The following is a 24,702-nucleotide window of genomic DNA, read 5'->3' as shown; positions in this document are numbered from 1 at the left end:
AACTTTGCTGCTGTAATTCTAGTACTTTGTTAACTAGTGGAAAACTGTGTTATGTAAAAAGAAAAATTGACTGGAATTGCCTGGCTCAAGGTGCTCCAAACACAGAAGGGTTGGAAGTGGAGTTGTTAACACTTACTCTAAATGGATGTAGCTTTTCGTATAGGAAGAACATATTGCTTTCCCAAGGTACAATAAGTAGGTGTGCAATCAGTTTTGTAGGACCTATTACAAAATACAGCAGAATGAAGTGTTTCTTCATTGAGGTGTGTGAATTACCCTTAGATGGCTACAGCAAAGTTACAACTGTCAAATTTCTAGCAAGGCCAAAGGACAAAAAAGCCATGAAAAAAACCCTCAACTCCCATACATTTGGAAATCTTAGTTTTAAATTCTACAGGATTTTTCCATCAAGACAGTCATTAAAGAGTGTCAAAGGCAGCAAGACAAGCATCCCTCTCCCTCATTCATCTCTTCCTGGGAGTTAGATTTTCCTCCCTCATGTCTATAGACCAGCTGGGAGCTTTAACACAATGACCAAATTACTTCTGGCAGCTTTTTATAGTGAAGCTAAAGAAGTTTACTGCTGCCACAGCAGAATATTGAGTTTCAAATCGCATATATATGTAGAATGATTCTATTAAATAGTTGGGAATTAGGTTTTGACTGGTACCGGTATTGCTGACAGCTTTAAAACATGTCTGAGATAAGCCTCTTGGACAGTTTAGACAGGCTTACTTGAGAGGCTGAGTTGTGTTTTCTTTCATTTCTAATGAAAGATGCTTAGAACAGAATAAATGTGTAGGAAACACTAAGCTGCAGCTGAAGTGAGATTTGTGCAGTAGTGTCTGCCTCTGTTTGTTTGGAAAAAGTATCCTCCTGCCAGCTTTTCAGTTGACTGGATGTACAAGCTGAATGGTATCGGGATGGTAATATCCACTATTATTTGTAATCATTTCAGTTTGCTTGGTTAAAATGATTTCTGGAGGTATTTTGCAGTGTGATTGTGTCATGTACAATCTGGAGCGCTTGTTAGCGTCTAGAATGGTATTCAAAAGAACAGTTTCTATTTGGTAGCAAAAGAGTAAAGGGTGACTATATGTAAGAAGTAAAAGCTTTATAGGATGGTTATTAACATTCAGAAGAAGGAAATTTGAAGTCCTGTTAATAGATTGAGATGGTTTGTGCTTTGTGTAGCTGCAAGTATTTCAGCATGTCCAATTAAATTCATATTGAAGCCCTTTATTATTGTTGGGACGGTTCCATATAGATCTCTGAATTCTGGATCATAAGAGAATAAACACTGCTTTCATCTCCACTTTTTCTGGAGTGGGAGTTAAGGCAGAGAACAAATGCTGGTAGCTCCAAAAATAACCCAGCCTCTGCTTTACATGCTTAAGTGGATTGTAATAAACCTGTGTTTTGAAAGCTTTCAGTTGGATGTTGTCGTTTCTGAAAAATAACACTCATCTCATTTTTGTGCCAGCAGCTGTACAAATACAAACTGAAATCTTGAATGAGAATTGACTTTTTGCCCCAGTTGCCTGTTCTGTGTTAAGAAGAACCCACTATACTAAGTCACTAATGGTTCCCCACTAATACTGAGCACAGCTAGATGAGGATGCTGTTTAAAACTTGTGCTTATCTATGGAGTGACAGTATTTTGCTCAGAGTAGTCTGAAAGGTCACTGGATGCTGGTTTACATTATAATTTCAAGGCGTATAAGCTCTGAAGCCATCCAGGATTGCACTACTGCTGCTTGGATGCTGGGACTGACTTTTAAAGTACGTGTTCATCTTTGGATGTGGTTAAATGGTGGCTACAGAGCATGAATTGCTCAAGTTCTCCCAACAGATTTGCCTTGTATGAAAATAAACATATTTTTAAGGGCATTTACTACTTTTTCAGATCCTTCATATAATTTGTCAGAAGGAGTGTGAAACATTGATCCTGTAAACTTTTCAGTGATCTATTCCTCACTGCTGAGGGAAATTCCGTGGCTGTGTGAACTTCCTTCCAGTTTGTCAGTCTTGTAGGCAAACTTTGAGTTTGCTATATGGATATTTATCAGGTTGAATTAATATGGAGTGTTTTGGTAACTTGATGTTTTGTTCTTGGTGTTTTCATACATATACGTAATATCAATTTAGGAAGGCATTTTGATGAATGTAGACTTTTTTTTGGAAATTGAAATAGCATGCATGAAGAGATTGATTTTTGTGGGGTTTTTGTTTGTTTGTTTTCTTCCCTCTCCAAGAATTTCAAATACACAATTAAAACTAAGATCCCTGAAATTTGGGTGATACTAAATGTGTTTTTACGGCAGTCTTGGTTTTGCATGTTTTCTGGCGTAACTAAGAGTAGACAAAGAAGCACTTCTTTTAGTGATTGCAATTGTCTCTTGCCTCTACAACACAGCCATATAGCATGTAGAAACTTTTATGGCTTTTGCTCGTATTTATGTTGGCGATTAGTAGAGCTCTTTGAGTTCAGTAATCTCAGCTGTTTCTGTCCATAGCATGGTGGGTTTCCTTTACCTGCTATGTTGAACATTTAAAAATGTATAAATGCCTGCCTAGTATCACCATCACATCTGAAACGTGTTTTTAGGATCTGCTTACAAGTAGCACTGTTAAATAAATTGAGAGTGATCTGTGCTAGAAGCACCTAAGTTGTACCTGAAAGACATAAGCATACATGTTATGTGTTTCATCTGCCCGCATCAGAAATAAAGCGTGTATGTAACTTGGGCATTAAAGAACTCCCATTGCTGTAATAACAGTCTGCTAAGTGTTCTTTTGTCAAGCCAAAAGGGGACAAGAGCTGTCCTGCTGTGTAAGTGGAGCCAGCTATGGTCGCTGTGCAGCGGGGGAAAGCAGGACCTGCCGCTGGGAACACTTACCAGCCAACTAATAGCTTGAAATCCAGGCTGCAAAAAAGCAGCCCTGGAGACCGTGTATGTGTCTTGGCTCAACCAAAGCGATGGCAATTCTCAGGTACATTCCAGACAATGAGCAGAAACCAGGACTGAATGACTTTCAGCATGAACGTGCTTATATCTGGAATAATTCTGCCTAGATAGACAGAAGGTAAATTGCCTCCTTGGCATAACCCAGTGCTCACTTCCCTGAATGTCCTCCGCTCTTTTTCTCTGAGAAGACACAATACAGAAATAAAAACCTTTGTCTTTCAGATCTCTGTATAACTGATTGTGTGAATATCATTCACTTAGATCCGTGGATAATGGGCAAAGAAGAACTTGTTATACTGTGCTGAGTTCTTTAAACATGGAGAAAACAAGAAAGGGGATAAAATTCAAGTACTTGTGCCTTACTTGCCATTTCAAATTTAGAAAGTTAATGAAATACAAGGTGTCTGTCCTAAAGAATGAAAAGCAGTTTAGTGCCTTCTGTGCTTCTTTCTAGGCTGTTACTTGGAACTGTCTGAGAAGACGAGTTGGTATTTTTTCCAGGCTCTGTATTTTAAAGTTCCTACCCCAAATTTGTTAGCACTTTGGCACTTCCACCTCTGTTAGAGCAGAAAGTAAAACAGTTGAACTCTCAGGAATGTTCTTTGATGGAAAAGTCAGTATTCTTTGAAAGAACGAGCTGAATCAGTGTATATCCTCGGTGCTAATGATCATTTATAGCAGGCTCAATGATAGCAATTCAGCTGTTTTTTGGAAATGAGCCTCTTGCACAAGAAATGCGGGTGAGCAGGAATTGCCTGAGCAGCCTCTCCCGAGTTCTCCCACTCAAGAAAATTAATGAGGTTCATTTGTCTTCACACAGTTGCTCTTTGTAAAAGGTTCCTTCCTACATTTGGTAAATTGGGGAAATTGTTTGCATTTTTGGACCAGTCACTCTTATGGCCTGATTTCATGAGTTGGCCTGGATTTATTGTTTGGGAGGTTTCTTTTGGTAATATTCTCTGATTGACATCCTCTATCAGTACAAAAGCTAGAAATTTCTTTACATTTTCTGTCTCTTATATAATTCATCACAAACTCAACTAAATAAGTGATGATTAAGCTTTTGTAATTTTTAATAGTGTTCAGAGTCGGAGGAGTTCTTACTCCAGAGAGTCCTAACTTGATGAAAGACAAAGCATTAAGGTATCCAATAAAACAGGAAATTAGTGTCTTGCATCATTTGATTTCTTGGTCTTGCTTGTTTTCTTGCTGCTTTCTCCCAGAAAATGTCGGCCTTTAGAAGGATTTTTAAGATGAGCCTTTGAGGAGTGGAACCATAATATTTCTAGAGATCGGTACTTCTAGATGTCTTCTGGTCTACCCAGACCTCAAGGCAATAGACCGTATGGATCGCTTGGAAACAAGCTTCTTGCAGGATATTTGATCCCTGTTGCTACAACAGTTAATGAAAAGCATGAGGAAATAATGAATTAAACTATTAGGTATTGTTGGATTGGCGACTCTTCCCGGAGGGCTGTGTACAGTCCCTGGTAATTCATAGGAGCATAAACAAGTTCAGTATCGCATTTCAATATGCGAACTGTCTCTCTGGCATGTGAATATGGGGACACATTCCCTGAGAAGAACCCACCGAGTTCATGTTGTCAGAGTCCCCTATTTCCCTTTCTGCAAAGTACTGGTTTTCCAAGATGATATTTCTTTACCTACAGCACTTCAGTGCTGCTCTGCTGGAGCAGAAAGCCTCAACTGTTTTGTTTTCATTTAAAAAGGTGTTTGCCAAGTGTTTTTTCTTGAGTCTACAGACTTCCAGGGCTGAGTATGAAGCCAGTACAGGGGCATAAGAAGGAAGGAACCTGTTTCCTTCTGTGAGTCTTTCTTCTGCAGGGAGCTCGCTGTCAAGGCCAGGTGTGTGATATGTATGGTGTCTGACCATTTCTTTGTGGCCTCTTGTTCACAGCTGGTGAATAATTATCATATGCTTAATTTTTCCTGATAGAGTCTGCATATGGTCAGTCAATGCCAAGTTACAAGGAAGCTCAGGGAGGTTATGAAAAACAGCTTTGGTGAGAATCCTCTGAGTGTAGTGCTTACCTGTGTGTCTTTTGAGAAGTAGTTTTTTTGGCTACAGAGAGAAAATTGTCTTTCAAAGCATAGTTTCTTAGTGTTGGAGTGGATGCTGCATCGTATTATTCGTTACAATATATGAATATATCACAGCAGAGCAACTGGTTCTGTCAGTGGTAGCAAAGAGCGCTGTTGGCATTGGTGGAGTTGCATCTTGAGTGTACTCCCTGGCTGAACAAGAAGAAGATCCCAATAATACTCCCCTTTCACCCTCTAGAAGTTAAATTTGTGCTTGGAAGCTTTGTGGAGAGTCTCCCAAAAATAACCATGAACTGTGCATCTTGTACCTGAGTGAGCGCATAAGCAGTTACAGGAACACATGTTCCTGTGGTGCGCTGTGCAGCGATCTCTATTGAACATTTTGATCTCTATGCTGTAACAAATCTGTTCCCAGCTTGCTGTTCAAACAGGAGCCTGTGTCAGTTTTTCTTTTCATTTTCAGTTTTTCTTCCATACCTCTTTCATTTGCCATGTGAATAAAAGTATAGAATTGAACATTGATTCCAATGCGAGTTGCTAAAACATGATTTAAAAATAATAGAAACCAGATGAACAGGGAGGATTCCCTTTGTGAATGTAGTAACAGGTTATGTGTATTTGTGTTATTATTTCATACCAGGGGATATAATTCTATATAAAGTGAAATCTGTGCCTGATCTGACATCAAAGTGGAAATCTACGCTCTGGGAGGAATTCTTCAGTATCCACATAACCCCAGTCTTCTGTCTCACTCACTGACATATGTTAATGGTTATCACAATAGTAAAGCTGGATATTTCCACCTCACTCATGTTCCAATCTTCTCCCTGTGCGACAAAGAACAAAGCAAAAGTAATCAAATTGAGGTGTCGTACAAGAGAGCCCATCCTGCCTGCTTTGGGTGGCGAATCTGTGGCAAACATGGTCTCACTCATTCTAGCTGGTAGCTAGAATCATATTGCTAATATGTTAAATACAAACATTTTTTCTGCCTTCTTCTACCTGTCTGATATCATTGTGTGAAAATAACCGCATGGGCGACAGTGTATTGCCAAAGCACGATGTGTAATTAGCATCAGAGACAAACAATTTCCTAATATCAACATGGGACTAGACCTTCCTCAAGACCAGAGCATGCAGAATATCTCCCATTGTCTCTTGGCAGGATTTAAACCAAAATAAAAATATCTGAGAAAGCTGTGCACATCATGAATCACTCGCGGACAGTTCTGTAACTCGCACCCATTTGTTGCCTCTCCCTGTACCCTCTGCTGTGGATTGAATCCTCGTACTTGTGGAACTATGGCTCTGCCTTCACCTGGTGCCGTTCCACTGGGAGCTCAGGGATTTTGGAGCTCTTACGAAACACAGGAGGGACTTCTCAGACCCTGAAGCTCTTTATTAAATCTACTGCACCAGTGAAAAATTGATGAACTTGGCAAAGTCTAGTGGCCATAAATTTAAGAAATAAGGGACCATATGCATCTGTGTTTACAGTTTTGCAACTGTGTGCAAATCAGTTGCTGTTTGTTATTGAATTTATTCATTGTCTTTGGCAGTGTAGCTGTGTGGTTTTGCATATACTTACAGCCTTTACAAGCTCACACGTCTAGTTGGTGCCTGAAAACAGAGTCGTGGAGTCTTGGCAATAATAATCCTGCTCCCCAGAGCACCAGGTGCCATGTTGCATCAAAAAGTCTTCCTCAAACTAGCAATTACATTGCTCTTTGAAAAAGTGATTTTATGTGCTCACTAGGGATGTGTGGATAAGTTTGCGTGAAACACATGCAGATGTGAAGCATTCATGGAACTTAAACACAAACCACAGTGCAAATATTTTAAATAAAAGCATAGTAAAAAGGTTAAACCAAAGTTACGCCCATGACTTGTGTGCTGATGTTACTACTAACTATATTTCAGAACTTCTTCGGCTTTCCTCAAGAACCTTGCTCTCTGCGTCAGTGAGACATACTACAGGACGCCTTGTGCTGTAGTAACTGTGATTGTGGCAGACGATACCCATGGCATCATTATGTACTCCCCTGCCTTGTAGCTATAATTTATTGTAATTAATCCATGTTATCAAGTGAAGTTGGACCTGCAGAGACACAGAAACCTTCTTAAAGCCAGCAGAGAGCAACTTGATTAATAATATCGATAGATCTGCCAGCCTGCATTTCCCAAACCTTCACTGTTCTGGCTAAACCCTTCCGTGTAAAAGATGACGAGATCTCCTTCTGTTCTTATCCTCGTTCTTAGTTTGATATTTGAGCATTTAAAAACCATTTAATTTGTCATTATCTCATTTTCTATCAGTCACAGATCCCCTGTGGTGAGATCAGGGGGAGGAAGATTCTTTTTGAACTTCGGTGTTGTAATACAATTTGCTTCAAAACCTGCTGACTCAAGAGCATTTCTCCCCTGCCAGGAGGCAGAACCTGCCTCGCTTCTGCGCTAGAAGCATCCCAATCTTCTGCGGGGACATTCTTCTAGGCTAGGAACACTGTGGTTTACAGTCAGCAGCTTTTTAAGCAAATGGTATTACAATGTAGAACTTAGAAACAATCTTTCTCCCTGCAATCGTGATGAAACTGCCCTGGTATTAACCCGTCAATTTGTAGTAGCACTTGGAATTGGACTGAGCTAGAAAGACGGATGCTATTCACCTGGAAGTGCCATAGCATCACATCTTGTTCTGGATGGATTATGGCACATGGAAATAGATTGTGTTTTCTGGCTCTTAGAAGCCAGAAGCTTTTTCCTTAGAAGCCATGTGTCAAATGTCCCCTGCATCTATAGGATGGCGTAATTCCCACTGAAGCTCATGAAAATGAGCAATGCAGAGCAGCCCTGGATTCATTCTTTGCATTACACATATTTAGCCCCTTTTATTCTCCCAAAAGGGAGAGTTAGGCTTAAGCTTTTCATTCTATGGTTGCTCGTAAAAAGATCAGCTGCAGAGGAATACGTATTAAACCCCAGGCAGTGTGTGATTAGCAAAAGCCAAAGCTCCCAAGATGAAGATTGATGCCTTAATTGAGATGAAGTAGTAGCGGTCAGTACTATGAGTTGCTATGTTTTTATCTCTTAAGTGATGTGCATCTTTTTCTTGCTGCCGTGAGTTACCCAAAACCATAGGTACCACAGAAGAAAGCATCAGTTGCCACAGGGAATTATTTTCAGGGCCTTTTTTACTCAGCAATTCTGTCGGAGGCCAGAAGTGAATGTATTCTGTGAAACTCACCTATCTCCCTTCTTGAAAAAGTACAGCTGATATAAATCCATATCATCCATTAGCATTTCACGCTGCAGATTCAGTTGGCTGCAGTGTGACTTTGCTGTTAATTTTTTTCCATGTGTGTGCACGTACATCGTGACTTTTATTTGCACCGCTCAGGTTATATTCTTCCTGTTGGCCTGCCAACAGGCTTGTGCTCGTTGCCTTTCTCTTTTAGGAGTCTGCACAAATTTAACTCAAACTTGTCGAAATTCTCTTTGTTGCTGCCTCGCTGAGTTTTAAGCATGCATTAAAACTTCTAAGTTAATTATTAAGTTGAATCCACAAGAAAACACTTACGCTCTTGTAATTTCTACTACAGATGATGACCTGGCGCTACTTATTCTTATTTCAGCCCGGTTTTGTCACCTTGATGGATCATGTTGGTGATCTTTGCTTAGTTCTGGCAGCTTTGCAGCAAAATTGGTACCCATATTTGGGAGCTTCAAATTCTGCATCTCAGACCGAAGCAAACTCTGTAGGCATGTGAATTAATTTGGTCTCTGTGCCCTGAACCTCATTTCATTAACTTTTAGAAAGGTTTTATAAAGCATGTTTTATGCTAAGGAATCAGTAGACTGTGCTGGAGGAAGTGAGGAACTGCGCGGGCTCTGAGAAAAGACAGTTAACTAGAGAAATAGAAACTCTTTGAATAATAAGTAAAAAAGACTTTAAAGAATGTGTTATCCACAGCCTGATTATATTTTAGTGCAGTTACTGACCTTTGAAGCCATTAACCTGTGTGTGGTGATTGTTAGCTGGGTTAAATGAAGGTAAGTGTGGGGCAGCATTCATGTGATCTTTATTAAGACTGTTTTCTCACTATGCATCTGTTTAAAAATGGGAATAAGGTGATTCTTATAATCTGTATTTTCTAAATAAATCTTTTCAATTGCTGTTTTTAATGTTTTTTACTAGAACCACCTAGAGTTGTCATTTCACCTAAGGACCAGACTTTTACAGAAGGCTCTGAAGTGTCTATCAGGTGTTCTGCAATGGGTTATCCAAAGCCAACAGTAGTATGGACACACAACGATATGTTTATCGTTGGTTCGAGCAGGTACAGGTTAAAGCTTTCTCACTTTCTTTTTATTTTTTCCCTATGTGAGAAAGAGGTTTTGAAGGATGCCAAAATATTCTGACAATTTCTTTCACAGGAACCTGTGAGTTTGCAAATAGTACCTCAACCTTGGCCTTTATAACTCTTTAATTTCAATTTCCTTATCTCTAAAATAGAAATACTTTAGTTCTCTTGTTCGGGAGGTTTTTTTGCAAGATTAATTCAAATGCTCTTCACAAAATGTGTTGATATTCTCTAGTAGATAGAGTAATACTAATATCGTTGTGTATCATGAGAAATAAACCAGTCTAGTCGTGCTGCTGCTGTTGCTGCTTGGAGTATGGATGTAACAGTTTTTCTCTTTTCCTTAATTAATCATTTTAGTTGGTCTCCTTTGTGTTCCCAGGTATAGACTGACCCCAGAAGGCACCTTGATCATCAGAAAGGCAATTCCAAAAGATGCAGGAATTTACGGTTGCTTGGCAAGTAACTCCGCTGGGACAGACAAACAGACATCCACCCTTACGTACATTGGTGAGTAAAAGAAACAAGGCAGTGGAAGTAAATCTTGAAAAACTCTGAAAGTATGTTGAACAGCTCACAAGCATCCCTTTTGTTTTCCATTCATATGCGAGTAGTATCATTAGGTGATAGCTGGGACTTAATCTTCTTCTTCTTGTGCTGTTTCTAAGAAAAACAAACAAAACAAACCAACCAAAGAGAAAACAACTAAAATAAGGTATTGAAGTGGGTCTTTGGAGAAGGAATCATGTTTCTGTAAATTCCTGTAGTGCATTTAGCATGCTGGACACAGACTCCGAATTGTGTACTCCAAACACTACATTATTATACTAATAGCAGATGACTGAAATTCTTTATGACCTTTTTACTTTCTACGTGATTAAACTCTTCCAATTCTTTTCTTATATTCTCGCATATTCCATGTATGGTCCAGGTGCTCTGGGCATTCTGGACTCTACTTTTTCTGTTTCCCAGTGTTTGTCTGTCACTCTACATGATTTTTAAGTCTCTCTGACTTTTAATGCAAATATTCTTCCACATAACAAGATAAAATTAGAATATTTAATAATTTATGTCTTAAAAGTGCTTTGAATAAGAAACTCATTTTTTCAATATTGTTTCTTTTTAGAGGCCCCAACATTGACCATAGTTCAAAAAGAAATTCTGGTTGCGCTTGGAGACACAACTATTATGGAGTGTAAAACAACTGGAATCCCACATCCTCAAGTGAAATGGTTTAAAGGTGCACTTACTACTTTGTGTTTGATTTATTTACTTGAGCGGTGATATTTAGAACGATGGTCCTGAAATGAGTTCATTTTCTCAAAAGCTTTATGTGTGGTATTCAAGCAGTGACTGATCTGTGAAATTCTCTAAATCTAGGAGATAAGGCACTTGACCTCTAGGGCATAAATCCTTGCTCTTGTTTAAATACCATATATGAACATACTGTAACATGATTAATAAGAAAAAGCAGAGCCTCTTGCCTACTTAATGTTCTTTTTCTTTTTTTTTGTCAAAAAACACTTAGCTATATGCTACAAAAACCACAAAATTTTGTCCTATTTTTCCCATTGAATGTTTGCTCGAATTCTTGTGCAACACCGAAGATTATTTGTTTAAAAACAATTCAAAACCATTATTTTTTTCTTCTGAATCTCAGAGGTTTCTGCTATAGTTTCTTAAGTAGTGAGAGAGGACATTGGGTATCAGAACTGCAGGAGATTTCACAGACTTAAATGGGAGTGAGAATCCTGAATCTCAAGACTGAACATTTATTCTCAGAAAAAGCAGTTGGTGCCTGTGTGTGATTGTCTAAGCCACCCACCTGCAGATTTTCTGGAAAACCAGTAATCTCTTTGGTAGATATTGCCAACAGATAGCTTATCCAGTCCAACCCTTCACCTCTGAAACACAAACCCCGTTCTTGCCGGTTAGCAAATAACCTTCCCTCAGAGGAAGCTACTTCTGAACTTGCTGCAGTTAAAGAATCACAGAATCCCATAATGTCAGGGGTTGGAAGGGCCCTGGAAAGCTCATCCAGTGCAATCCCCCCATGGAGCAGGAACACCCAGATGAGGTTACACAGGAAGGTGTCCAGGCGGGTTTGCAGAGAAGGAGACTCCACACCCTCACTGGGCAGCCTGGGCCAGTGTTCTGTTACCCTCACGGAGAAGTTTCTTCTTAAATTTAAGTGGAACCTCTTGCGTTCCAGTTTGCACCCATTACCCCTTGTCCTATCGTTGGCTGTCACCGAGAAGAGCCTGGCTCCATCCTCCTGACACTTACCCTTTATATATCTGTAAACATTAATGAGTCCCCCCTCAGTGTCCTCTTGTCCAGCTCCAGAGCCCCAGCTCCCTCAGCCTTTCCTCACACGGGAGATGCTCCACTCCCTTCAGCATCTTGGTGGCTGCGCTGGACTCTCTGCAGCAGTTCCCTGTCCTGCTGGAACTGAGGGGCCACAACTGGACATGATATTCCAGGTGTGGTCTCACCAGGGCAGAGTAGAGGGGCAGGAGAACCTCTCTCGACCTAGTTAGTGCTCGGCTTATATTTTTTAAAGCAGGCTTTGATGCTCCTCCCAAAGAGTGCACGTGGGCCAGTTCTCAGTGTTACACACTAGTATTGTGGCTTCTGCTGAGCTCGAGAGGCAGCAGAGCTGTTTTCTGAGTTCTACTCAGTTCCCAGCTGGGGACAGAGCTGGCAGACAAGTGGCTGCCACACGTAGTCTCTAATTTGGGAAGGAGAACTACAGCCTGGCATGCTGTCCTCATGCTGGTCTCTGTCCAAGGCTACTTGGGTTTGCGTTCCTCTCATGAAACAAATAAAGAAAAAGGGATTGTATCTAGCGTAGTAATGAATTTTTCCACTCAGTTGAGTGGAAACAGAGTACTCATCTGTTAAATGAATCCAGTCACGTTGCAAACTAATCTCCAACTTGGACGCTCTTTTGTTGGAATAATTTTGGTAAATACCCTGTTATATTTAAACTACTTTTTTTTCTGTCTGGACTTAGGCGACTTAGAGTTGAGGGCATCACCATTTCTCATTATTGATCCTCATCGGGGTCTTTTGAAGATCCAGGAAACACAAGATCTGGATGCTGGTGACTATACATGTGTGGCTACCAATGATGCAGGGACAGCTTCTGGGAAGATAACTCTAGATGTTGGCTGTAAGTAGCTTGCAATGTAGAGGGTGAATATTCTGATTTTAGTGTTTATCTGGTTAATGGTGCCTCGGTTATCAGAACCTTGCTCACAAATATATGTAGAGTCTGTGTGCGTGCTGGAAATGCCTTTTTGGTGGTGTTCACTGAGCTGTATCCTTGTCCTCTTTGGACTCCAACTCTTATGAAGAGGAAGAGAGAGGAAGAGGAGGAGGAAACTGTTGAAACCTGAACCTAGCATAGTTTTCAAGTAGAGAATATACTAAACTAACTTAAGTTAAGGTTAAGTTAAGTTAAGTGTAAGGTTATTGAAACTTAGCCCTTCCTCTCCTCTTTTCCTTATTCTTTCAAACTGCTTGTGGCTTTACACATCGCGTTTTGTTAAACACGTGTTCCTGTCAGGCACGTACGGTTTCCAAATCAGTGAGCAACACTGTTTGAAGGAGATGAGGGACTTAACAGTGCTAACACTTGAGTATGCACATTGGTCTGGTGGGGGTGGCTGTATCTTCGTTTTTCTGAGATGTTCAGCCCATTTCTGAGCTCCCTGTTGTAAGTACAGCGCATGCGAGCTTGTTTTTGTAAAGTGTTGCTAGAGTTGGGAATCTGTTGTTAGAAGAATCATTGTGCATAATGGGACGTGGTGTTGCAACCACAATTCACTTTCTTTTTACTCTTTTTTTTTGTCCAGCTCCTCCGGTTTTCACGCAGGAGCCTAGTGATGAATCTGCGGATATCGGCTCAAACATCACGCTGCCGTGCTACGTTCAGGGTTACCCAGAACCGAAGGTTAAATGGAGGCGACTGAACGGTGCTTCCCTTTTCTCAAGACCATTTGCAGTCAGTTCCGTCAGCCAACTCCGAACAGGGGCTCTGTCTATTAACAGTAGGTAGACTAAACTTTTTCAAGAAAAGATGCCAGAAGGGAATATGACGCGCAATGCGTTTAAGTTACTATGCCACTTTATAAAATTGTTAACTTTGTAAAATGACTGTATTTTTATCAGAGGTTGTGTTTCTGATACTGACTTTATTGCTGCTGTTAAGCAGTTCATTTTCCCGTGAGTCTGTGAATTCAGGTGTGTTTTGTCATTGGCTTTACTCTTCTTCACAGTAATTATTATCCCTTTGTTTGAGTAAACGTGGGTTATTGTCTCTGTTGATACTGCGGAGCCATGGATTTTCATTTTTCGGGCTTTTTTTGAGAGAAGTCTTTCTAAACTCGTTGTTTTAGGCAAATCCTAACTTGGGTAATAACCAGAAATTCTGTGAGTGGCTTTGCAATTTCAGTGACTTGAAGCATTTCAGTCACCCTTACACTATGTGATGTTATTCTGTTTTCTTAATTAGCTCTTTTATTCCTTTCTAGACGTAATGAGCTTGGGTGAAGTAATTCCTCTCTAGTGTAAATAGCTCATGTGTTATGTCCTACTATGTGGACATCTGTTCACATACTGACACACATTGCTGTATGTAATAAGCAACATTCCACAGTAAATGTGCTATATGATAGCATATGTATGTGTGAATATGTAGGATACTGCCATATATTATTTGTGCACCTTAGTATATAGTGTTTTAAGTATACGCAATGTATGAAGTGATGAAAAATATCATATATATGTATATAATGCTTTTTTAAATTCAAGTGCTCATATAGACATTGCTGTTGTACTTGGGGACAGATAGGAAGGAATGATCTGGCCAAAACTGAATGTTTGAAATGGAAAGATAAAATGATAGGGTATCCATGTATTGCAAACTTTCAGTATCACCTGAGATGCTGCAATCTGATCTCTTTTTTTAACTCCCACCTGTAGGTCTGTGGGTCAGCGATGAAGGAACGTACATCTGTGAAGCTGAGAACCAGTTTGGCAGGATTCAGTCCCGGCCAGCCACGATCACAGTAACCGGACTGGGTAAGGCTGGCTAATGTCGGTGCTGACTCTGAAAGGCAAGGCGAGCAGCAGTTCCATTCGCTGTGTTAGTTGTCTTTTCACTGGCTACATTAGTTTGAATTAGTTCCATCTACACTTTATAACGTGGACCTTAAAAAAGTGATGTATCCTTTTCTTATACCTAAGTAAATTTATTAAGGAATGGCAAATCACCATAATGATGAATGCTAATGATAGGGTTTCTGCCATTTAATGCAACTTAAAAGGGAACTTGCTTAGGTCACTGTGTTAATATAACTGGGAAGGAATCTTAGTAATTCAAGAAGACAGTAAATGTCTAGCTCTGACAATAGCTGTTCTATTAAGCAATTATTTATTATCTCAGTTGGACAATTGGCAATAAAAGGAAAAATAATGTTATGGAATGTATGTGTTTGCAGGAGGATAAGAATGGAGTCTATCTGCCATCAAAGAAACCATTTGTTAACTTAAAACATGTGGTGGGAATCTGTAATGCTAGTGCTGTTTGACAGACAACATGTTTTCACCTACTTAAAAGTGTTGTTTAATCCTCATTACATAAAATGAATTTGCAGAGTGTGTGCTTCCTGTTGACTCTTTACAGCACACATAGAAACCCTTAAAATTAATCCCTTAAAATTTTATGCCCGAAGAAAACTGCCACTTATTTTTTATCCTCACCAAACCTGCTACTTTTGTTCTTTGGTATGTTGCCTAAGTAAGGAAAAATGATACATTAAATTGGTATTCAGGGGAACATGAGTTTTCAAGGAAATGCTGGATCAGATCCAATTTCAGCTGGACAACATCTTCCATTTGCTGCCACTCCTTAGGCTTAGGATCATTTTATGTGTATTCCTCCAGCTTCTTTTTCTCTTCTGTGCTACCCCACACCTTCATTTGTTTATTTTTTTATTTTTCAGATACATTTCAGATACCAGAAGTCTCTCTGGTATTTTTTGTTGTAAAATTGCCAATAATTGATTCTAATTCTTTTGTTTAAGTTACGCCTCTGATTGGAGTAAGTCCAGCCACAGCCAATGTGATTGAGGGGCAGCAGCTCACTTTGCCCTGTGTGCTGCTTGCTGGAAACCCCATTCCAGACCGGAGGTGGATTAAAAACAGTATGGTGGTAAGAACTGGTTTATTTCCTGTAAGATTTATTGCCAGAAAAAAAATCTACAACTGACATTCCAAGCCAGGATAACAACTCGGTTTAATTTGGGAGTACGACCATTCCCTGGGGAAATTATAGCTTATTATAGCTTATTCCTGATGGTTGTGCCCCTCTCTGATCGCTGCCTGTACTCGGGCATTTCTGACTGTGAAGGGAGGTCAGGGAACAGGAGATGGTAGTGGGGGATGTGCAGGTCTAGAAAAGAATTTGGAACCATAGTGTTTGGGAATTGTCCTTTTATTATCTACTTTGCTTACTTTCAAAGCAGTTTTATGTATTCTCTCTAGCTCCTGAATTTCAGCCTGAATATAGGCATGCTAGTGGAATATCCCACCAGAATGACAAAAGTGCTGGAATTGAAACCCTGATAACGGAAAAACATTTCTTTTCCCCTGTTTTCTAACAATAAAGATACCAGACGATTTCTGTAGATATAGGGTTAAAAACATCACAACTTTTAATGTTACTGGCTGGGGCACTGCTCGAGAGCACGTTAACATCGCCAGTTTGTATTATTTACAACTTTTGTGTCAAAAGGGTGATGTAGACACTGTGCCTAGGTTATCTCTCCAAGTGAAGTTTCATTTCTTTAGTAGTGGCCAAATTTCTGACTTCAACTTCCCTCCAAAGCCCTTGTTTTTATCTTGCTTACTAATTTCCCACTGCATCCTTTTCTCCACAGCAGTAATTAAAAAATGGTAACAAGATGTTTATTTGTTGTCACCAAGCAGAACACTTGACCTTTCGCTTGCAAGAGTTTTCTGCTTAATTTCTGTATCACTGGGAAACGTCGAACTTTTCTTTAGACTGTATAAGTGCAAGCAGCACAGGCTGTAACTTCCGTGAGAAATACTGGCAGGATTCTCCTTGTTGAGTTGCTAATTCCTCCGTAGAGTAGCGCTAGTTCCCTGTAATTGTAAGCACACGGCAAAAGCCACGCTCCAAAGAAAGTGTTGGAAAAGAATGCAGCTTTTTCTGAGCACGGCACAACTGGAATAATTTTGCATTCTAACAGCCTTTCTGTAACACAAGCCCGTGGTGCTGAGCTCATGGATTTTTTGGATGTTGCTGTAGGGTATATAACTTGTTAAAAATTACTCTTTGGTGGAAGTTCTAAGTTTTCTTCTCTTTCACAATGTTACGCTTCAGAGCTGGTCTCTTTCACTTGATGGATGTGGCATGTTAGATTGTGACAACTGTAAAAGATCTGTGTGTGGAAGAAGGACAAGTCATTGCACTCATCAGCAGTGGATCTATAATGAAATTTGGTTACTGGAATAAGCAATAAATACACAGTAAAGTAATCCACCTAAATTTGGTTTTGCTTCAGTGCACAGTTATAAGCCTGAGTGGCAGTTCTGTCTGTGATTTGCTTGAGCAGAGTTGCCGTTGCAGATATTAATCTCACTCCAGCAGGAAATACAAGGTGCTACCAAAATTCTTATTTAAAATTAGCCTTTTGTGAAAGATGGAAAGTAGGAAAAGCTCTAGTAAAATTCTCCAGAAACATGTATTTTTTAAAATGTGAAACAGCCAAGTAAAGCCACTGACATCCCAAAGTAAACATTATCAACAAGTATTTTCTTCAGTAAAACATTACATCGCTCTTTTGGCAGCTGGTTCCCAATCCCTACATCAACATTCGCAGTGATGGAAGCCTCCACCTGGAAAGAGTTCGGCTGCAGGACGGCGGTGATTATACCTGCATGGCAAGTAACGTGGCTGGGACGAGCAACAAAACGACGACTGTTAATGTGTACGGTAAGGAACACACTGTCTTGTTGCCTTCGTGCTGAGCGCAAGATTAGGGCCTGTTTCTTCCTAACAGGAGCTCTCAGTAAAGCTTTTTTGTTACAGTTACATGAATTTCTCAAATTTCCGCTTTTGTATCGTGTTACTTTGTAAAGTAACATGGTGGGAATTTGGATCCACTTCACAGGAAAGAACTGAGTGATTGAGACTGTTTTGAAACTGAAACAAAAGTAACACCATTTTGAGATCACAAAAGACACTCATTTGTAAACATCTAAAGGTTGGCTGTGCGGTCACGATCTCTGGCTTTATTGACAAAATAGATGCAAGTGGGAATATACTGGAAGACCATGAAAAGTGCTGTCTGAGGGGTTCATAACTGATAGAACGAAGCACAACTCATGGGAGAATGGGAATTAAAATGAATTATGAATTTGGCAAAATGTTGCCTTTTTTTTTTTCCCCCCTTTAATTAAAAGATACCAAAAATTACACTGACAGCAAGACAAAGTGTTAGCATTGTGGTAACCTATCTGTATTTCAGCTGAAGATACTTACATTAATTCTGTGTGGAGACACGACTTAATTGTTTACAGCCTGAAATTTTCTCATGTGTTAAATTAATTATGGGAAATATATTTTTCTCTGAAGATGCTGTGGCATCTTGTTAAGAAGAGCTAATATTTTTTTAATACAGGCAAGTACTTAGTGTCCGTAAGATCTTGCATGTCAACACTAGTTATTGGAGTATTTCAGAATTAAAGAACACAAAGGAATATCTTTGTATGTTTTTAGAAGGATCTAGTTTTCCATGTTATAGCCTTAAATCTGATGTCCTTTTTATTCTGTTGTAAATTCTAAACCACCTCAGTTAAGTAGGGAAACTGGGGTTCTTGTTATCTCTTGTTACCGATTTTTGTGAAGTGATTTGGTATTTTTATTCAAGTTCATCCAACAGTCAGACCCTGCAGAAACCATCACTGTAGTCAGCATGACTTTGTAGCATTTATAACAAAGCTTAAATGAGCTTGGAGTGTGATCAGTTCTTCACTCTGATACCTGCTCCGTTCAAAAAACTCTCCGATGGAAATGGAGTCAGCACCAAAATTGCTGAATCCGCTCTCATAGAAGGTGCTGCACAGGTTGAATTGCACCCAGTATTATTTCAGGAAGCCTGAAATGTTGTCAGAGGATAATGTGGCAAAGACTTTCTGAAGTCATTGCAATGAGCGATGTGAAATACCTCCCAAAGCCTGTAGAAGTAGCAATTGAATATCAGGATTTTATTGTAAAGAGTTGTGGCATGGTATGAAAACCACCTTCTGCATGTCTTTAATATTTGCATTTCTCTTTAGTTCTGCCTATAATTCAGCATGGGCAGCAGATATTCAGCACCATTGAAGGAATCCCGGTAACACTACCCTGCAAAGCCAGTGGAGTTCCAAAGCCATCTATTGTCTGGTCCAAGGTAATTTGGTGAAAGATGAATTGACCGCATCGTTTAGTTGTCATAAAACCTATATGCAAGAAATGAGACCAAAAGCCTAAGTTGTGAGCGACCTGAAAATCCCTATTTATTGGTGTCTGCTTAGGTTTCTTAGAGCAATGCATTCTGGCTGTGGTCCACCAAGGGATCAGTGTTCTGTTCTTTGGAAGGGCTTTGCTTATCTCTGTATCATTACGTTTTTAACACTTTGGAAATTGTTTGGTTTCCTGTTCTGACTTGAGACCTCAAGGTTAGGTAACCTGCCACAGATTGAGCATTCTTTTTTGTTTTGAAGCTTTACTTCAAGGTGGCTTTTTTTTCTTCCTCTGAAGAAAGTGTGTCTAATGATGGTGTTCTGGGATTAACCTTCTGTCACTATTCAGTCACAGATGTTTTAACATAAGAAATCAATTTCAAAATTAACTCAGTTGAAACCTCGATTTTTTTATTTTTTATTTTTTAAATTGGGACCCCTAGAAACAGGTTTCCTGCATAAGAATCCCTGTGCTTCTGCTGCTGTTACTGCTTAGACAGTGACACTCAAGGAGTGGGAAAAGTTAGTTGAAGTTACTTAATTTGTATGGAAGGAATTTTGGGACCAGACCTCTTGACTCATTTGAAATATTTTGTCCATCTCAGCCATAAAAAATAGAAATAGTACTGTAGTGTGAATTAAAATATTGCACAGTTTAGCTTGCCTGCAAATTGTTTGGTCTACAGAACTGCATGGAGCATATTGCACAGTGAGAAATCTGACCAGGTGTTACAGTAAATAAAGCAGTTTTCATAGGAATGGATCACAGCAATGGGATAAGCTGGGGCAATGCTTACAGCCACTAGCAGTTTTTATATTCCTTTTTTCTTCTTAAATTCAATCTCTTTAAGCTTTTGCTTTTCTTAAATTAGATGATTGTAATTTGGTTTATTTTAGAAGATCCAGACAGTTTTTCTTTCCTTTCCTTCTTCCTACAGAAAGGAGAAGTAATTCTTTCCAGCGATGTGAAGTTTTCTGCAGGATCTGATGGAAGTCTGTATGTAGTTTCACCAGGGGGCGAAGAGACTGGGGAATACGTGTGCACTGCAACAAATGCTGCTGGTTATGCCACACGGAAAGTCCAGCTGACTGTCTATGGTTTGTACGAGCTAAAATCAAATACAGTGTCATTGTCTGGCTTCCCCTGTTGAGTTCTGATTTGGACTACCAAACCCGCTCAGGTGGATTACGAACTAGGACACTCACTATGCAAACAGAATTTAAACTAATCTCTAATTAATGCTTTTGACGTTGTCCTGGATCACTGGATCTGCATACGAGGCAATTTTACAAATGCCTAATGCTGAAACACCTGTCCTTCGGCCACTGTATTTCTTTTAAATCCTCCTGATACCTGTTACCTCGAGTTCTTGGACGAGGATTCTTTTGTCTTTGATGGAAGTGGACAGGAACTGTCCGTATAGGTAGAGAAGTTCCTACTGGTATGAGAATGAAGATCCCTTAATCCTGTCATTCCTATAGCTTCCTGCCGTCTCCCAATATTGTAAAATAATTTGATTTACGTGTCTGCTTTTTTTGCAAAGATTTGTGGCTTATAGGTGTTGGTGCTGTAGTGTAACATGGTTCAGGTATTGGTTGCAAACTACCTATGCAATACAGAGCTCAGCATATGCATGAACTGCATAGATCTGATTTTATATCCAGTGTTTTGGGTAGATAGTGCAGTCTTGCTGATATCTGTGGTATTGCATGTAGGCATCAGCCAGTAGCTGAGCTACAGGCACTGGACATCTGCATTACAGGGATTGCTGTCTGTCGCAGACATGACATTAAAAATACGGTTGTAATGTTATATACCTCATTAAAAAAAATAGATGTTTAATCTGAAGTACAAGTGCATGGTGTTACATTTGTACAAATACGTATATTCATGGCAGCTTCTTAATGTGTTCCTTGTCATAGTGAAACCTAGAGTATCCAGGCCTGGAGATGAGGAAGGAAACACATATGATAAACCCCTGGAGATCTCGGTGATTGCAGGGGAAGATGTCACACTTCCATGTGAAGTGAAGAGCTTGCCACCTCCCATAATTACCTGGGCCAAAGAAATGCAGCTCATATCTCCATTCTCTCCAAGGTAACAATGTTTGAAAACAGAAGTGAAATTGCATCTAAGCTTTCAAGATTTTGGAAGGGTTATAATTTCTAATTGCCTTGGGATCAGGCAGGAGGTATTAGGTTGTCCTGTGTGCGGACTCTGATTTACTGGATCTTTAAACTGTCTTTGCAAACCAAGCACATGGCTCTTCCCAAAGGACACCAAGACCATGCGTCATTGCCCAGCTTCCGTTCCAGGTTATACCCAATCTCAGGAGGCCAAGGGGAAACAGTTCCTGTTATATTCGTGCCCAGGGACCCACAAAATCTGTGCCTGATTACAAATGTTTAAAAACTGAGTTTCTTTTCTTACGCACTTCATGTTTATGCTCAGGGGAGCATTATTTGTTGTTCATATAAAGTCTGGGCTGCCAGTAGACTACAGATGATTACAAATGTGTGGAAGCGTCTGTCTGTTGAGCATGTTGCATGTGCTAACCAATCTGCATTCTAGGTCCCTTACTTGTCCTCATTTTACCTCAGGAGACTTTGATAAATTAGGCTACTTGTTCATGGCTGTTGTGGAGGGATCCAAGTTGCCAGAGTAGCAGAAGTCCAGCTAAGCCTATTCCTTAAAATTGTTTACAGATGTCAGCAAAAATTAAAGAGTTAGTCCAAACAAAATTCTTTGAGACCACCCAAAGATGATGTGACCCGTAAGTAAAAGAGTCAAATCAGAAATGAAGGAACTTCTGTCAGAAAGCAAATCTAGTTAGTGGACAAAATAGTAGAGATAGGTTACTCCAGCACCAAAAAAAAGTTTGGAAAGATATGGGTAGCAGAGGAGGAATCATAATACCAGACAGATTTGGGTGTCCCATGGGAAATACACTCAAGTTTCTTTCTGTTCATCCCTCTGGGCCATTGCAATCCCAAAATTCACCATTATACCATATGATATATAATATACCCATATACTAACATTGTCCTAATTAGACTGTGCAAGAGAAAGGCAGACAGATGGTACCACTAATTGCCCCCTCAACTTAATCTAAATTCTGTTTATAACCTTGCATGCTAGACTTGAATTTATTCTTGTGGGTTCTTAGCTCTTGTTTTTAATTCCTCATTTTTTTCCCCATCTCTATTGGTTTTGATTTCTGCATAAGAAGAGTTCAGCTTAGCTGGCCAAAACTGTATTTCTCTATCAAGAATGTTACAAGCCTGTGACCAGAGCTGTAGTAAAAATCAATACTGTGTAGTTAACTATTTAATGCTAGATAGTGACAATTTCTATAAACATCAGAACTGGTGGTTTTGAATCAGAATACTCTTTATAAAAGCTTCTTCCATCTTTAACTGTCCTAACATGTTTTTTGCCAGGGTGAAATAGTATGGAAAAACTGTTTAACTTGCTGACCTGGGCTGAGCATTTTTTTTGTCTGTTTCTAGAAACAAGACAGATTTTAATATGTTCTGTTAGGAACTAGAACCAAATTTTGTAATTTGGATCTCATATTGTAGTTATTTACTACGTGTTCTGAATGCAGCGGCTCAGCGCGGCACAGCTCCGTGTGCCCTGTAGAATGGTGTTATTTTAGCTCATAGCAGTCATTAGCAATGCGTAAGCAGAGGTCATTCACCTTTCAATACATGTTTATACAGCATATCTGCTTCTTATTTTTCCAGACACACTTTCCTACCCTCAGGGTCAATGAAGATCAGTGAGACACAAATTTCAGACAGTGGAATGTATATTTGTGTAGCCACAAATATTGCTGGGAATGTGACTCAGTCAGTGAAGCTCAGTGTACATGGTAAGTTTTAACTTAAAGGATAACGGTCTGCAAGCTTACGTGTGGAATTTAGCAGCATGCAGAGCTTTTCAAACACTTTTCCTTATGTACCTTAAATTACTGTATTCTTTCAGATCATATTATTTCAATATACAAGTTGTTATTGATTACACACAGAATCACAGAATGTTAGGAATTGGGAAGGAAGCACTGTATACACACATACGTATACATGTGTGTATCTATATATACACACACCCCTTCCTTTAATGTTACGTAGACTAATGGAAGAATTATAGCGCTGTATGACATCTGACTTTTTAAGTCAGCCAGAGGAGCTTTGAAAACTGATAAGTTTTGTTCTAATGCACTTGGCTGCTCTCTGCACAAGAGCTTTCTCAACTCTAAGTTGGCAAACAGTGACTGAGAACAGCAGAGTCACCCGAGGCTTCTAGGGGTCAGATTCCCACCAACTTGATTTGAGTTACATGGCGAATGTAAAAGTTTGCTTGCTCAGGTGGTAGCGAAACTGGTGTGTAAGTGTCACCTCTGCATCAGAGAACCACAGGATAGTTTGGGCTGTAAGAGATCTTCCCAGCTCACCCAGTCCAACCCCTGCCGTGAGCAGGGACGTCTTCACCAGCTCAGGCTGGAGCACAGAGGAGGGTGCGTGCAGCAGCCGGATGAGGCTGATCAATCGTAATTGTGGATGTATAGATAGTTCTGCTGTGCCATAAATGTACCAGATTGGAATTCCTGCCAAATTCCTGAAACCTTCAGACCAGGCTAGTTCAGTTACGGCGGCTAAACCAGACTGTTGTCTGGTTCTGTGTGTAGAGAAGTCTTATATCAGCGCACATCTTTGTTTATCCATAATTGTATATTAACAGAGAGTCTGGGAAAATGGCACTTGTTATTGTTTCAGACATACTTTTTAAGTCTTATTATTCTCAATGAACCTTAGAAAGAGAAACAGGGTGGCAAAAAGAGTTATGTTGGATTTGTATTATTCTTTGGGACCAGCAAAATCTCTTCCAGTCATATTTTATGTCCTTGTCTCAGCTTGTGTTTGGAAGCATACAAAGATCAGGGATTTGGGAAAGGAAATTAAAATGTCAAAAAGAAAATGTAATTAACTGTATCATAAAGCTTTTGAATTGTTTTGTGATATAAATAGCCAATACTCATAGTTCCTTAGAAGTGCTCGGTATAACAATATTACAGTACTCCTGTGGAGTCACGCAGTAGAATTTGAAATGTAGCTTCTTCAAATAAGTTAAGCAATAGGGTATCATACAGCCTGTCCTATGCAGAGAACATATGGGGCTGCTTCCTTAGTCACCCGAGGAAATGTGATTTTTAGTGAATAAGGAAGTACATTTTCTTAAATGGCAAAACCAGAAAACAATTTCCCTCAAGACTGAACATGTACATCATTTTATCACATTACCATGGACTAAACTTGTCTCCCTTAGTTCCTCCAAAGATACAGCGTGGGCCTCGAGTTCTGAAAGCCCAAGCTGGCCAGCGAGTGGACATACCCTGCAGTGCCCAGGGGATCCCTCTCCCGTCTATCGCCTGGTTCAGAGCCCGAGGGGCTGTGCCCACAGGCGATGGGCAGTTCAGCCACAGCCCGGACGGAGCTCTGAGCATCAGCAACGTCCAGCCGCCTGACGCCGGCATCTACAAGTGTGTCGCTAGTAACGTAGCGGGCAGCGACACGTCAGAGATAACCCTACAAGTTCAAGGTATTTATATTGGGGCTATTAACTTGTTACCTGGCCTGGCTATCTGTAATATCATGCCAGTGTTCTCTGGTTTATGTTTTGGAGGGCAGTGCTCTTTGCTGTTGTCTGTTACGTGATGCAAAATCCAAACCTGTTTTAGATGTTATGTTCTGATGTTAACTACTGAGAA

General features: G+C 39.9%; 1 protein-coding gene across 1 annotated transcript in view; it reads left to right on the top strand.

Moving 5' to 3' along the window:
* The window catches only part of HMCN1 (hemicentin 1), a gene marked incomplete at both ends in the record, with an annotated part of 184,042 nt that overhangs the window by 64,829 nt on the left and 94,511 nt on the right, over positions 1–24,702 (top strand). The window contains 13 exons of the mRNA XM_080348671.1: positions 9,229–9,370; positions 9,777–9,904; positions 10,521–10,634; positions 12,411–12,569; positions 13,255–13,449; positions 14,384–14,482; positions 15,487–15,614; positions 17,276–17,420; positions 18,767–18,879; positions 19,870–20,029; positions 20,855–21,029; positions 22,679–22,806; positions 24,261–24,533. Coding sequence (XP_080204797.1) covers positions 9,229–9,370; positions 9,777–9,904; positions 10,521–10,634; positions 12,411–12,569; positions 13,255–13,449; positions 14,384–14,482; positions 15,487–15,614; positions 17,276–17,420; positions 18,767–18,879; positions 19,870–20,029; positions 20,855–21,029; positions 22,679–22,806; positions 24,261–24,533 — 1,959 coding nt within the window. The remainder of the gene's footprint in view (positions 1–9,228; positions 9,371–9,776; positions 9,905–10,520; positions 10,635–12,410; positions 12,570–13,254; positions 13,450–14,383; positions 14,483–15,486; positions 15,615–17,275; positions 17,421–18,766; positions 18,880–19,869; positions 20,030–20,854; positions 21,030–22,678; positions 22,807–24,260; positions 24,534–24,702) is intronic.

Source organism: Nesoenas mayeri, assembly GCF_963082525.1.
Source record: "Nesoenas mayeri genome assembly, chromosome: 8".
In the NCBI taxonomy this organism is placed as follows: domain Eukaryota; kingdom Metazoa; phylum Chordata; class Aves; order Columbiformes; family Columbidae; genus Nesoenas; species Nesoenas mayeri.
The sequence above is the reverse complement of the archived record's forward strand: the minus strand, read 5'-3'. Positions and strand labels throughout refer to the sequence as shown.